Source organism: Oryctolagus cuniculus, chromosome 7 (genome assembly GCF_051225735.1).
Source record: "Oryctolagus cuniculus isolate XC-2025 breed Fujian yellow rabbit chromosome 7, ASM5122573v1, whole genome shotgun sequence".
NCBI lineage: Eukaryota > Metazoa > Chordata > Mammalia > Lagomorpha > Leporidae > Oryctolagus > Oryctolagus cuniculus.
Window position 1 is genome coordinate 11,446,455 of NC_142873.1, and position 16,137 is coordinate 11,462,591.

General features: G+C 48.8%; 1 protein-coding gene across 3 annotated transcripts in view; it reads left to right on the forward strand.

The window, feature by feature from the left end:
- The window catches only part of PTPRN2 (protein tyrosine phosphatase receptor type N2), a 1,109,078-nt gene that overhangs the window by 276,725 nt on the left and 816,216 nt on the right, over positions 1–16,137 (forward strand). For all 3 annotated transcript variants that reach the window (XM_089336860.1, XM_051857048.3, XM_089336861.1), the window contains one exon: positions 5,421–5,534. In XM_089336860.1, coding sequence (XP_089192986.1) covers positions 5,421–5,534 — 114 coding nt within the window. The remainder of the gene's footprint in view (positions 1–5,420; positions 5,535–16,137) is intronic.

Genomic DNA, 16,137 nt, shown 5'->3' on the forward strand with positions numbered 1-16,137 from the left:
AGAGTTTCAGGGGACAGTGATGATTTTGAGTGGAAATGACTTTGCCTGTGGAAATACTCCCAGAAGCACTAGTTACAGCAAACAAACAGGCAAGATAAACAAGCACTCTTTGTTTTTGATGGGCTTTCAAAAATTCAACAGCGAAAGGGTCAGTATTTTCCCTTTCAAATGGAAGCAACTGATGCCGCTGCTGTAAGCTCATCAAAGTCTCTCTGAACAGAGCTTTTGCTCCTCAAACAAAATGCTGGACGTAGAACTTGGAGATGGCCGTCCACCCCTCAGCCCTCCACCGTCCTTCCTGTCTTGTGCTCGTGCGTGCTGCGGAGCCAGGCTCTGCTGTGCATCGTAAGGGGGGTGGGCAGGCTGCTCTCCATTCCCTGGCCATGGAGGACACCCTGGTCAGCCGAGTCCACCAGGCTTTGAGTAAGGCCACCCATCGGATGGCCAGGGCCAGAGGTCGCTGTTGAAACTCACAGAGTGAGGTCTGGGGTGCTCCTCCCCTTGGGGGTCCCGGTGGTCGGCAGGGGGGCTGCCATCTGCCCCCTGCCCCCTGTCGCCCTGCCCAGCGAGGCAGCACGAAAGCTTCTGTTGCTGCTTTGGGAAGTCTGAGTCGTCTCCCAGAGCCCCCCGTGCCCGAGCCGCAATGCCTGGTGGAGAGGGCCTGGTGCCTGCAGCAGCTGTGGGCAGTCCTGTGGGTTTACCGCCTCTCAACCAGCCCCTCCTCGCCATCATGGCTGCCACCCCGCTCTGGGTCAGGGCTGCCCCTTTCACCCACCCGGGCTCTGAGCACCCCTGGATACAGAGATCTGTCTCAAACTCAAATCCAACCAAGCGCCTGCCCTGCCTGGAAACTCAGTGCTCCTCCAGCCCTGGGGATGAAGGCGAGTCCTCCCACCCTCAGCCTTGACCAGCTTGGAGGCGCTGAGTGAGACTGAGTCCCAGGTGGAGCCTTGATGGTGAGCACACAGGGGACACTGGGACAGGAGTCGTGGAAGGGCCGTGTGCAGGAGGTGGTTCCCCAGGGCTCGGAGCTCAGGGCAGCATCGCAGGTGGTTAAGCAGTTGGTTGGCCAAGGGACTCGGCTGTGTCACTTCTTCGGAAGGTTTTAGAATCCAGACTGTCTTAAGTGGTAAGACTCAGCCGGGATTAGTGGGAAGCGTTGATGCTTTCACATGGGCTCCTACAATCTGCGCTATGCTTCACCCTTAACCCCGTCATCCCTAGAGACTCAGTTATGCTGCACGCTTGCCTGTTTAAATGTCCCCCTCCAGTCTTTTCCCGTAATCTTTACTGTTTTATTAGAAATCTTTGTGGGGACTGTTATTTAGTGCTAAAGTGCTATCAAGCCATGGAGAGACAGGGAGGCACCTTCAGTGCCTACGAAGTGATAGGAGCCGGTCTGTAAAAGTGGCAAACTGTGAGAAAAGCAACACGGCTGGTGCTGTGGCTTAGGAGGTAAAGCCGCTGCCTGCGACCCCGGCATTCCATATAGGCGTGGGTTCGAGTCCCGGCTGCTCCACTTCCAATCCTGCTCCCTGCTGATGCACCTAGGAAAGCAGTGGAGGATGGCCCAAGTGCTTGGGCCCCTGCACCCACGTGGGAGACCCGGAAGAAGTTCCTGGCTCCTGGTGTTGGCCTAGTTCAACCCTGGCCATTGCAGCTGCTTGGAGAGTGAACTTGTGCATGGAAATTCTCTCTCTCCGTGTCTCTCTCTGTAACACTATCAAATAGATACATCATATATATGATGTATCTATTTGCCATATATATATTATATATATATATATGGCAGTACTACAGATACGATAAGGAGACTGACAGTGGCCTGGGGCTGGGGAGGGATGAATGGGCTGAGCTCAAGGGATTGCAGAGTTCTGTAGTGATGGATGCACACCATCATGCAGGTGTTCAAACCCACGGAAAACGCCAACAGCCAGATGAACCCTGGATCCATGGACTTGGGTGGAACTCGGGTGGGGATGTGTCCGTGTAGGTTCATGGATTCTAACAACAGGGTCACTCTGGTGGGGATGGTGATGGTGAGGGAGGCTGTGCTTGTGTAGGCAGAGTGGCCATGTGGGCATTCTCATCTCTGTACCTGCCTTCCTCTCCATCTTGCTGTGAACCTAAACTGTTGTGAAAAGTGAAGTCCATTGAAAAGTGCATTGGGGGACAGCGTTGTGGCACGGCGGGCTAAGCCACCACTTGCATCAGTGCTGTCCCATGTCAGAGTGTTGGTATGGGTCCTGATTGCTCTGATTCCAATACAGCTTCCTGCTGATGTGCCTGAGAAGTCGGTCCAAGTACCTGGCCCTTGTCACCCTTGTGGGAGAACTGGAAGAAGCTCCTGGCTTCAGTCTAACTGAGTGTGGGCTATTGCAGCTGTTTGGGAAGCAATCCAGTGAATGGAAGATATTTCTCCCCCCCCCCTCTGTTGCTTAGCCTTTCAAATAAATAATTTAACAGAGATAGATAAATCTTCTTAAAAAATTAAACGTGCATTGGGATGGTGCCTGTTTGTTGTCCATCAGCATGGATACAGAATTGGGACAAAGAGAACTGAGGATTAGTTTCATCCCAACTTTCAAATAGTTTAAATTCTTAGGGGCTGGTGTGGTGGCATAGGTTAAAGCCCTGGCCTGCAGTACCAGCATCCCATATGGGCACTGTTTTGAGTCCTGGCTGCTCCACTTCTGATCCAGCTCCCTGATAACTTGCCTGGGAAAACAGCAGAGGATGGCCCAAGTCCTTGGGCCCCTGTACCCATGTGGGAGACCTGGAAGAAGCTCCTGGCTCCTGGCTTTGGATCGGCTCAGCTCTGGCCGTTGTGGCTAATTGGAGAGTGAACCACTGGGTAGAAGACCTCTCTCTCTCTCTCTGTCTCTACCTCTCTCTGTAACTCTTTCAAATAAATAAAACCTTTTAAAATTATGTTAACAGTATAAAGTTATGCATTGTATTACATGTATTCCAAACAGGTGTTTAAAGGGTTGCAAGAACATCTAATAGATATCATTCTGAGACTATAGTTACGACACTGGGTGCAACAATGCTCATTTAAAGGGTGATGCCATTCTGCTTTGGCAGAGGGACAGCTGACCTGCAAAGTTCCAAGACAGAAATGCACAGAGTGACGGGGCCAGTGTCCTGATGAAGGCCATCCTGAGCCCCATGTGTCAGTGCGCTTTCCCTTCCTTTAACTAAAATACCCGAGAGGAGCTGCTTTGGGAGAGTAAAAGCTGATTTCAGTTGACAGTCTGGAGATGAGAGATCGAGCGGCCCACAGCCTGGCTTCTGATGGAGGCGGCTGGTGGTGGGTGCAGAGGCGTGGAGCATACGTTGAACCAGGCAGGAGCGAGAACCCAGACTGGACTTGCACTCCAATAATCAAACCTCTCAGGAGACCCGCCCTCCGAGGACACACCCTCAGTGGCCCAGACCTCCCACCAGCCTCAAGTCTCCACCTAATCCACCCTAATCCATCCACCGTTACCATGATGACATCTGAGGTTGAACAACTGTAGGAGTTTTGGGGAAACAGGTTCTGCTGTACCTGGACCACCATTGATGTGTTTCTCTTGTATTTGCTGCCAAGTTGAACAGGTGTGTGTGTGTGTGTGTGTGTGTGTGCGTGCAGATGAATAGGTCCTGCCCAACCACGAGCCCACCACTTTGCACCCAGCGTGGGGTCATCCATCCTGTTCAGACCAGACAGGGGCATGGCTGCTGGCCTGGTGCTGTAGCCAGGAGCAGGTACCTGGATCCCTGTTGCATGTTCCTACCACACAGTGTTGCTGTACAGGGTCCCAACTTCCGTGGTCACCAGTGAGGACCCCAGCCTGGAGTCCAGGGACCTGATTCCCTGTCTTCCTGCTCAGCTCTGTGCGGCCTCGCTGTTGACCCTCTGCCCTGTTTTCTCATTTGTACCCTATAGCGGTAGAACCATCTTAATACTTCATCCAGCTCCTACATATCCCAGTTCTACTTGAAAGATGTTTCCATCCATAAAGTAGAAGGACGAGTTCTGAATACATTTTCAGCAGTTTTCCTTCCCTCCAAGTCCCCCCCACAGGCACGCACGCAGGTCTGCAAATTTCTGCAGATTTGACAGAAACCACAGAGCAGGGGAACCAGCCCTGTGTGTCCCTGCAGAGCTGCCTGCTGGGTGAGGGCTGCCCCATCCTCCCCTGGAGCCGTCCCTGGGAGCCCTCCCGGCTCTGTGTGGCCCTGGCCGTGGCCGTGGCCATGGCAGGCACTCACACGGGAGGAGGAAAGCACATGCAGAAGGTGTAACTTCTCCGCGGCCTCTGTCTGTCTGCCGGCTCCGAGCAGCTGGGCGCGCCGTCCGCCCGGCTTCTCCGGGCTTTGTACAGTCCCATAGAAATCCCGAGATACTTGCACTACTTAAGATGATTTTCTGCTAATCACACGGTCTCGGCTGTTGTGAGCGTGTACGTGGTATCAGGCCGGCAGTTCCCGAAGCAGCCTGGCTCTGGGCAAATGTGTTTCTGCTAATTAAACTTGTTGCCTTTGAATGGCTGCCTTCAGCCGCACGCACGGCGCAATGAAACTGTTGTGAACAATAAAAGAAACCATTTTCTTCCTTCCACCCCGGCCTGAAGCTGCAGATGGCTGCCCTGTGTGTGAAGCACTAGCCCCTGAATTAGTCTTTTGTGTGAACCAAAGAAGGTGATTTGAATGTTGGAAGCCTCCCCCCACCCACCACGCACCCCACCCCAGGAAGCTTGTCTCAAAGTGAACAATTTGCTGAATAAAGACTAATTAGGCCTAAATTAATTAGAGGGTGTGGTTTGAAAGGATGTGGATGAGCAGAGCCTGTCATTTCAGACAAATGGGAGAGAGCTCAGTGAATTAGCCCCATTAATGCGCATTGTTCCCCAGCGCCTCTCTTCTGCGGTCAGAAAGCACCCCTGGAACCCGGCCTGCGCCTGCCTGGGGGATGCTGCCCCCAGGCGCTGCGGCTCCTGCAAATTAATGTTTCTATTTCCCGGGTGTTGTGTTTTTCACCTGGAAAAGTGGCCCTGGATGTCACTGACTTGGCCGAGGCAAAGGTTCACATGAGCCAGGTGAAATGTGGTTGAGGAGAAGTGGGGGGCTCCTGGGGGAGGTGGGGATGTGGAATCAAACATTCACACTACATGGGGCTCCTGACTCCTCTTCTCTCCCCTTCCGCATTTTGTGTTTTCCGTGGCACGGGGTGTTTTGGGCAAACAAAACCTTCCCCTCTTTGCAAGTGCTTCTGGGTTCTCCTGGCTCTTTGATGACCTTCTAAAGCCGCATTCCAAGGCCTCACCACGGTGCATCATGAAAATAGATGGTCAAGATGTGTGTTATACCTTTCTCCTGTCTGAAATTGAAATGTCACGTTCTCTCTCTTCGCCACCTGCCTTTTCTCACAGATGGAGTGTTTGGAAGGTGCCAGAAGGTTCCGGCGATAGACATATACCGCTATGAAGTGTCGCCCGTGGTTCTGCAGCACCTGAGGGTCACCTTGCAGAAGCTGTCCCGCACAGGTAGGGCGGGTGTGGGCTCCAGGATCGTGGTGGCTTCCTGCACGAATGCTCAATGATGAGTTTGCTTTTCCTTAAATGTCCAAGGGCTTTGTACATGGACTGACTTTGGTGGCAGTGGTCTGTAACCAGGGAGCCTGGGTCATGGAAGGTTCCCACTGCACTGCTCAGTCTCGGGTTAGAGGGTCCCTGGCCTGCTGCTGTGCATATGGGACTTGGAGGAACGTGAGTGTCTCAGGAGACCAGAGATGCTCCCGGCTGCTGTAGCAGAGGCCTGTGCCTGGTACAAGAGGACCAAGGACAAGAGGACAAGCAGAACTGACTCAGCTGGGGCTCAGTCTGCCTGATTTTGCAACAGTGCAACCTTTTGTTAAGGTTTTGTTGTGGGAGATTCCTGCTACTTGTTTACGTCACAGGGATGCTAAGAATATTGCTTAAAAAAAGTCATACCAAAAGTTATGTGTGTGTAACTTGATATAATTTATGTGAGTTTTCATATACATAGTCTGTAACGTGTTAGCTCTGTCATGAGGTCCAGCATTATTATGACAGTTACTAGGATGAAGTCAAGGGTCCTCTCTCGCAAGGCAAGAGACCGATTTGTGATCGCTTGGATGGTCATAGCCAGAGGGCAGGGCTGGAGTTCTTGGAGGAGGAGTGTGATCTGCCTGTGTCATGGTCAACACTTTAAACCCCACCCGGCAGGGCAAGACCTCGGATGGGACCAGCACCCCTGAGCCCTGCACTTGAGGCTCCGTGTATATGTGAGGCGCACAGCCCTTTCTAGAAAGTTCTTGAGTTGCTCCATATTGACAACACGCTTGGGAAATGTGACTTCCTCTATGCCTCCTTCTGGATGTCTCGTTCGAGGTGCTGGAGAGTTCTGTATAGTGAATCACGTTCGTTATTAGCTCCCAGTCGTTGGACCATGGAGGCCTTCCTCCCTGTGATCCCAGAGAAGTAGAATGATGGGGAGACCCTGTGGGAGTGTCTTCTGTGATTGCTGGAGCTAGTGGAGCATCCATCAGATGCTGTCTGGCACCTGACGCCTGGAGCCCCCAAGGCAGGCACTGGAGAAGGAGTGGTGCATGGGAACTGGGAAGGTCAGGGTGAGCTGGGACCTCCCAAGGGTGGACAGAGGCTGTGGCTCCTCCTGTGGCCTTAACCTTAGTATTGAGGGTCAGCCCCATCCCTGGAAAAGAAAACAGAATCTCTTCTGTATCTTTGGGTGGTGTTTCTCCTTATCTGATTTGTACTCCCTTTTTCTGACATCCCATATCTTAAATCATGAGATACAAGGTTAACTATGTAAGTGTTACAATGATATGAACACAGTAATACAAAGATACTCACACATTTTAGTTGGGAAGGAGGCGAGGGAAGTGAAGAAAGTATTTCATAGTATAGGACAGAACATGTTTAAGTAGAATAAGGAAGAAATGCTCATATCTATCCAGGCCTGTTTCTGGACATGCTCATCGCTAAAGTCTCTGTCTACCTTCTTCTGTCGCCTGTTCCGCATTGTCTCTCCCTTTAGGAAACCATCCTCTTCCTCACGGTTCCTTGCCCAGTGGTGGGTGGAAAGCTTTGTGCCTGAGTGTTTGGGGCCTTTGGCTGTCTTGTGTGGGGGTAGCAAGAGGCGCCCGGCATCTCTGACATGATTCTTCTTGCCCCCATGGTGTCATGGCAACTGGATCTCCCGACACTCAGGGTCTGTCCTGTAAGGAGCATATCCCCGTCTTTGCCTGTGGACTCAGGCACCAGGAACCCGAAGTGGCTGAGCTGCTGTCGCAACTTCCCGTTCAGTGGAACCATCGCTTCATTTCCTAATAGCAACATTTCTGTCTTTGGAGCTGAGACCTCTAGACTGGCAGAGTATGCATTCCTGGGGACAGGAAGTAGAAATCTTGCCAGTGGGCCATTAGGGCTATTCATGGTGCCACTTCCGCTTTTACCCCTTGATTCTTGGACCTGTGCACCCTGGTTGTGGGAGAAACACATGACCTATGGTACATATGAACCTGAGAGTACACATGAACCTGAGAGTACATGCAGCCTTCCGGATAACCTTGCCCCAGCCCTGCAGGGCGTTGTCACCTAGCTGGTTATTCCGCCATTCTGCCAAGCCCCGGGTGGGGAACATGAACCCATCGTGACACTCCCATTTGTTGTGAAGTGAGTTCCTTGATGAGAAGCAATGTTGCGTGCGGCATTCCATGATGGTGGATAAGTTACTTCATAAGTCCACGGATGGTAATTTTGGAAGGAACGTAGCGCACAGCAAAGGCAAGTCTGTATCCAGGATGTCTGTTCCAGTAGGAACAGAACACTACCCCTTCTATTCCGGGAGTGATCCAGTGTAGTCAGCCTGCCATGAGATAGCTACCTGGTCACTCCTAGAAATCATGCAATATCACAGTTTCAGTGCTGTCTCTGCTGCATGCAGCTCAGGCACTTACCCAGTCAGCCTTGGTGAGTGGAAATCTGAGTTGCTGGGCCCGTGCATAACCTGCATCCCTGCTACCATGGTCACTTGTTCATGAGTCCAGTGGGTGACGACAAGGCTGGCTAGGGAAAGAGGCTGACCAGTATCCACAGGTGGGGACATCTTATTCACTTGAATATCAAAATTTTCCTGTGCTGGAGTCAACCTTTGGTGAGCATCCGTGTGGAACACACATTTCTTTACACATGTACCCATTTAGAGAAATTCATTTGATACAAGGGTTCTTCAAAAAGTTCATGGAGGAGCAGATGTTTGGCACAGCAATGCTATGCTGCTTGAAATGCCTGCATCCCATATTGGAGAGCCTGGGTTTCCTAACACACAGCCTGGGAAGCAGCGGTCCCTGCCATCCACATGGGAGGCCTGGAAATGAAATAGTGGATGGGAATTACCTTCCTCTCTCTCTTTCTCTGCCTTTCAAATAAAAATAGGCAACATTCCTAAAAAAATAAAAATAAAAAGTTTGTGAAAATGGAATTTAAAAATAAGCTTATTTTATTGCAAAGGAATTTTGACATCTAAGTGTAGTCTTTCGTAATATGCATTTTCCATGAACTTTTTGAAGATTCCCCTCAGTAGTGCATGAGTGATTGCAAAGCAATTCAGAGATCATCAGGGTGCTATTTTTATCTTAGGCCCGGAATACCCAGGCCCTGGGGGCGTGGCTGCTTCTACCGCAGAATTAAAAGGATGAGGTTTCCTAGAACGATGGAAGGTGTAGGGCCACAACCCCATTCCACAGAGCTATAGGCGTGAGAACCCAGCTCAGCAGCTGCAGGGCTGTGGGAGAGAGCGGTTTGCAGGGGCGAGGCCCAAGCAGGGAGAGACTGAGGGGCTGACCTGCTGTGCTGTGGGAGCTGCACCCCCTTCCTAGTGAGCCAGGAAGGTGCAACCTCAAGCAGAGAGGACTGTGCTGGAGCCTTGAGATTGAACGTGCTTTGGATTTTCTTTCTCGTTTGGAGTGGGAGCCCTGGGCGTCTTCCAGCATTGTGATTTGGAAAATGCATAACTTGCTTGGTGTCACAGATTCACAGCTGGAGTGCAAAGTATCTCAGAATGGATCTTACCTTGGATCTCCTCCCATGTCTGGTTTAAATGAGATTTAGATGAAATCCTAGATTTGAGACTTCAAAACTGATGCTGGACCAAAGCAAGCTGCTGGGACTGAAGAGATGTTTTCTGGGTAAGAAAGACACATTTTGTGGGGTCAGAGGCAGAATGCTATGGATTCTTTGTGCTACCCCCAAATTCCTATGTTGAAACCCTGCCCCTAAATATAATAGGGGTGTGATATGGTCATGAGGGCAGAATCATCATCGATGGAATTAGTGCCCTTTTATAAGAGACCCAGAAAGCAGCCTTGCTCTTTCTTGCTTGGCAAAGACACAGCTGGAAGGGAGTTGTCTATGAGCCGGGATCAGGCACTTGTTGGACACCGTAATGCCACGGCCTTGATGTTAGACTTCAAGCCTCCAGAGCTGTGGGAGATACTGTTCAAGCCACAAGTCTATGGTAGAGTTGCTGTAGCAGCCTGAATTGGACTAAACCAGGGGAAAAAAAAACACCTATGACCATTTTAAGAGATAGAGAAAAAACATTTAACAAAATCTGACATCCCATCACCATAAAAACACTGAACAAGCTAGGAATAGAAAGAAATGACCTCAACCTGATAAAAAGGCCTCTGTGGAATAAAACAATTATCATCATAGACCGACAACTTTGTGCTAACAGCAGTAGCAAGACCGGAGTGTCTCCCAGCCACATCTTCCCACTGCGTCATGAGACCAGGGTCTCTGAATGGGATGAGGACCACAACCCCACCAATACCAGGGGACTCCAGAAAGTTTATGAGAAAGTGAAATTAAAAGATAAGTTTGGTATAAAATGTTTGAAATCCATGCACGATGTTTTCATAATGCACATTTTCTCTGAACATTTTTAAAGCCCCTTCATATGCGTGGGTTTCATTTTTTTGGCCCCAAAGTGAACTTTTATTTCCATTTTTCACAGACTTTTTTTGAAGTACCTTCATATATACCTCTTCTCCTTGTTACCAGTTTTCCAATCATGGTCCTTCCAAGTGTCTGGCTATCCAGCCAAACGATTAGCCGCAGTCTGTAAATCAGTATATAATTTGTATGTCTAGCTGTTTCTCCTTCCAAACAAAGTGCACAACCAGGCACACTGCTGGCAGGATTCTCTTTCACCATTGTCCTACAGGGATGTCCCAGACGGGACTGCATTTAGTACTGTCAGCTATCCACTTTTGGTGGAGCCTACATATTATCTAGAACCATCTATCAACCTAGCCTGAGTCGTCTGAGTTCAAGATCCATCAGCACCTCCCCCGAAGCCAGTCTGCAGGCTAAGAGAGAGAGAAGGTCATTTATAGTTGCACAGACCAAGGCACCTTGGCCACATCCTGGTTTAAACTCTCTGTGCCGGCAGAGCCTGCTTGAACTGGGTTCCTGATCCAGCACTTCATTTGAAGATGGAGTGTGGGGAGCATGCCCAGTGTTATGGCTTGATGGATCCTTCAGTGACTAGTTCATAAGAAAGTCAGGACCTGTGGTAAGTTAGGTGGTTTGTAATCAGACATTCAGTCTTTTATTAAAAAAATTTATTTATTTGAAAGAGTTACAGAGATAGAGAGAGAGAGGTCTTCCATGCACTGGTTCATGCCCCAAATGGCCAGAATGGCCAGAGCTGTGCCGATCTGAAGCCAGGAGCCAGGAGGTTCTTCCAGGTCTCCCATGTGGGTACAGGGCCCCAAGCACGTGGACCATCCTCTGCTGCTTTCCCAGGCACATTAGCAGGGAGCTGGATTGGAAGTGGAGCAGCCGGGACCTGAGCCAGTGCTGCAGGCCGGGGCTTTAACCTGCCGCGCCACCGCGCTGGCCCCAAGCATTCAGCCTTAACTGAGGCTCAGTAGCAGGAAAACTCAGTTTCTTAACTGGAGCGTAGTTATCCACAGAGGACGTCTTGTATTTGTTTCCAAATCCTAAGAGTGTGTGCTGTGATTTTCATCAACAAAGGCCTTCCGAAAGCTCCAAACAGCAGCTCTGTCTTCCACTGCTATCCTTCGGTGTGCACGCGTCGTCTTTAAAATGTGTGTGGATTATTTCTACTTCCTGTTCACCGGGTCCAGTCCACATAATGTCACCAATGGGATGGGCAGCAATGATGTCCCGTGGAAAGAAAAGTAACTAAGGATGGCCCAGGTGCTTGGGCCCTGCACCCCATGGGAGACCAGGAAAAGCACCTGGCTCCTGGCTCCTGCCATCGGATCAGCGCGGTGCGCCGGCCACATCGCGCTGGCCGCGGCGGCCATTGGAGGGTGAACCAACGGCAAAGGAAGACCTTTCTCTCTGTCTCTCTCTCTCACTGTCCACTCTGCCTGTCAAAAATAAAAAAAAAAAAAAAAAAGTAACTAAGACCCCAAGACCACATAATGCCGCAACGCTTGAAGGTAGACAACACCTGTTACAGGGCAGTGAGAGCACACTGCTGGCTTTTCGAGGTGAAGCCAAACTACTTCTGAAGCTCTGTAGTTCAGATATAGGAGAAAAACATTCATCAAATTAATAACTGCCTCATAGAGACCAGAGGACGTGTTAATTTGATCCAGCAGAGAAACTACATCTGGTACAGCAGCTGTAATTGGAGTTACCACCTGGTTGAGTTTATGATAATCCTCTCATTCTCCAAGCTCCATTTATTTTTTGCATGGGTCATATAGGTGAGTGAAGTGGGGGTGTGGTGGAAATTGCCAGCTCTGTATCCTGCAAGTCCTCTTAGAGTGCAGTGTTGCTTCCAGTTCATGATTCTGGTTCGTATGGGTAGTCCCGGTGGCTTCCTGTGGACTTTTCCCACAATAAAAGCCCTTACTCCACAGGTCAAGGAACCAGTGTGGGGATTTTGCTAATCACTGAGTATGTCTCTTCTAATTATATACATGGAACATGGGAAATAATCACAACATGGATTTGGGGATCCCCTGGGACCCGGAGAGTCAGATCCAAGCTAAAATGCCATTGATTATGTAAAATCCATATATGCTTACTCTGCCTCAAACCCTAGTGACTTTTTGGGTTTCCCAGTATCAGTGTCCATTCAGAGCCAGTGCCCAATGATCCCTCAACCATCTTGATAAGAGTCTGGGAGAAAGATTAACAGTGCACATTTGTGAACTCTGTCCAAGGGTCAAAGGGATTTGGTCCCCTTTCAATCAAGGAGCTCTGGTGGTTCAAGTTTGGGGATTTATTGAGAGGCTGTGACCCCTTATTGGGATGGTTTAGGTCAGACTTCTGTTCAGTAGACCCAGAACCATGGTGCTTATACTTCTCTGTATGGTGTTTGAAGGCTGTTCATCTGTTTCAGTCCTGGGAACAGCACAATCAACCAAGCAATGCCAAAGATCTCTGTGAGTCAGGCTCTTCAGTCCATTGCTTTGTTGTGATCATGGGCCACCATGAGATCTCACCGTCCCAGGGCACTTGGGAATCTTGGGTTGATATTAGCAGTTTCCACTGAAATTTCTGACCTACAGAGAAACATCATGGAGGAGTTCTTCCAGCATGTTTGGACACCTCTGTGAGTGTATTTCTTGTAGTCAGGGTGAATGATGTGTCCTCTGGACCTTCCGTGATAAGTCCAGGGGAGCGTGCTATACTCCCTAAGCCTTTGGGACACTTGTATCTGTGTATATCAGGAGGGTTAGAACATTGCAACTTCATTTCACATGGGCCTCCTTTACTTCTACAGGTGTGCCAACCAGCCACGGAAACTGTAGAGCCACTTCTGGCCCCTCAATCTGAAACATGGGCCTGCTTCAATTTCCGTCCATTCCACTTTGATTTCACATCTGTAAGGTCCTTTCCCCATGTTTCTGTTGACATCAGTGGGTACAATCATGTGGTCCTTCTGATGTGCATTGCATTCTCTTCTGGGCTGCACTTTGTATCCTGCCCTCTGGGTCTACTGGGAATTGGTCCGGGTCCAGGTGTGGACACAGTGAGAGATGGTGGGAGTGGGTCCGGGTCCAGGTGTGGACACAGTGAGAGATGGTGGGAGTGGGTCCTGGGGAGGCTCAGCACAGCCCTGGAAGGTGACCACTGTGAGAGTGGGGCTTTACATGCTTTTTAGGCAAGGTAAGGGTTAACCCTCTCAGCAGGAGAGAGGAACACTTCTATTGGCACCAAGTGCTTGGTGAAATTTAGGGTTCAGCGTCCCCAGCATCATCAGGGTCTGCCCATATGTCCCCATACCAGTTTTCAGGATCTCACTCCTTTTTAATCAATGCTATAGCTGTAACAAAAGATGGAGTTCAGTTTGCATTGAAATTCAGTCACTTACTCAATTGATGTTCAATGAACACTTATGAAGTTGTTAAAAATGGGACAAGTGGTTTTTTTACTTAATAGATTTTATTTTTAGAACAATTTTAAATTTGTAAGAAGTTGAGCAGCAGGTAGAGAGCTGACATGTGCTCCTCATCCCAACAGTTCCCCCTTTTATTCACATCTGTGCTGGTGTGGTGGAGTTTGCGGTGGATGAGCCAAAATGCATCCATTAGTAACTAAAGTCTGTAGTTCACAATAGGGCTCACTCTTGGTTTTGCACGTTCTGTGGGTTCTGTTTGAATAAATGTTCCAGGGACTTGTATCTGTTACCATTGCATGTTCATTCTCCACCCTCCCCAGCCCCTAGCAGTGACTAAACTTTTCAGTGTCTCCATAGTTTTGCCTTTTCCAGGATGTCATATAGTTGGAATCATTCATCCCATAGCCTTTTCAGATAGACTTTTTAAAAAAGATTTATTTATTTGAAAGGCAGAGTTATAGAGAGGCAGAGGGAGGGAGGGAAGGAGGGAGGGAGGGAGAGAGAGAGAGAGAGAGAGAGAGAGAGTCTTCTATCTGCTGGTTCACTCCCCAACTGGCCACAGTGGCCAGAGCTTTGCCAATCCTAAGCAGGAGCTTCTTCTGGGTCTCCCATGTGGGTGCAGGGACCCAATGACTTGGGCCATCCTCTACTGCTTCCCCAGGCCATACCAGAGAGCTGGATCGGAAGTGGAGCAGCTGGTACTTGGAGGATCAACCCACTGCGCTGTGGCACCAGCCCCCAGAGTTGACTTTTTAAAGACACTTATTTATTTGAAAGGCAGGATGGGGGGGAGGTTGTCTCCCATCTTCTGGTTTACTCTGGCAAGAATGGGGCCAGGCTGAATCCAGGAGCCAGGAACTCCATTGGGGTCTCCCATGTGGGCAGCAGGGGCCCAATCAAGCACTTGGGCCATGTTATGCTGCTATCCCAGGTGCATTAGCAGTGAAATGGAGCAACTGGGACTCGAACCAGCACTCTTATGGGATGCCAGCATCTCAGGTGGAGGCTTAACTCACTGTGCTACAACACCAGTCCTGATTTCTTTCACTTGACAACACACATTTAAGTTTCCTCCATGTCTTTTCCTTGTTTCTTTTTACCCCTGAATAATATTCCCATGTCTCTAGGCACCACAGTCTCCATTTGAAGGGTGCCTTGTTTGCTTGCGAGTTGTAGCAACTATGAATCAAGGTGGTGCAAATATCTGCTCAGGTTTTTGCAGACATGCATTTTCAATTCATTTGAGTAAATGAAAAGGAGTCTGATGGCTGGAACATGGTAAGAGTATGTTGTGTTTTGTAGGCAACTCCAGACTCTCTTGCAAGGGTGGATGTGAATAGGGAGGGAAGTTCCTAAACTTTGAGGCTCAATTTTTCCATTTGGTGAATGGAGATATTAAAATAGTGTTGTCACGAAGGTAAAATGTATTGAAAATGTTTAAAAAATTTTTAAATATATTTCCCAGATATTCAATATTAATTTTGATAATCCATTTGTACTTACTGAGAGCTAATATGTAGATCATTTGTGCCTATTAATTTTCTTTTTCCAGTTATATATATATATATTTTTTACTTCAGAAACCTTTTATTTAAGCAATACAAACTTCGTGTATTTCATAAGTACAGCTTTAGGCACATAGTGATTTTTCCCATCATACTCACCCTCCCACCCCTTTCCCCACTCCCTCTCCTATTCCCATTCTTACTTTTTACTAAGATCTATTTTCAATTGACTTAATACTCATAGGATTACGTGCCTATTACTTTTCATGGGGACACTGCAAAGTTTTTTCCAAGTTGGTGAGTGCTGTATAGAAAGTCGAATGCCAGAAAAACAACTGTTTTCCAAGAGACAAGCATGTTCTCTAGTTCTTGCCTTAAAATGACAGCGATGATGATGATGATGGTAATACACTGTAACATATTGCCTCCCTTGATAGGAGTCTATGCCATGAAACCTTGGTGTGGGTTTGAAATGGGGTGTTCAAATCTCTCACACCCATAGGCATTTAGCACTCTCCGGCAGCATGTCATATCAAGGCTACAGCTTGCGACAGACACCAGACTCCGTCACTATCATTGTTTTGGCACCACGGGCTTAGGAGTCAGAACCTGGGTGTTTTTTCAGTAAAATAAGACACAGAGGGGAAAAAAAAAACCTGTTGACTGATGCACAGAGTTTTTCATATGTCACTTCCCCGGGTCTTAACTGAGGCTCCACTCAGACGTAGGGGAAGCTACAGAGGACTGCCAAGGCTTGTTATTTCTGGACTGTGATTTTTGGGGGGGCGGTAAGCAAGCAGGTGTGGGTCGGTCATGTGGGGACCACGTAGGTCACACATTTGATAGTCCTGGGGTCTCTCAAGCAGATGGAACTTCATTTCCATCTGCTTCCTCTCCCCTCTTAATAAAAAAAAAAATAGGAGACCGAGTACACTTTATAATTACATGCAACTGAAAGCTAAATAAAATTGAACGACATGCAGGCAATGGATGGGTGCCTTGGTACTGGTACTGGCTCCACACCTTACAGTTCAAAATGACTGCAAGTGCATTCTAACTCGACCTCAGAATGTGGTGTGTTGATTACTTTTGGGTATCAACTGCATTAATGGATATTTGGATTGCTGGTAAAGTGTTATCTCTGAGTGTGTCTGTGAAGGGATCAGCATGTGAGGTGGTGGTCTGAATGGGGGAGATCTGTCCTCCACTG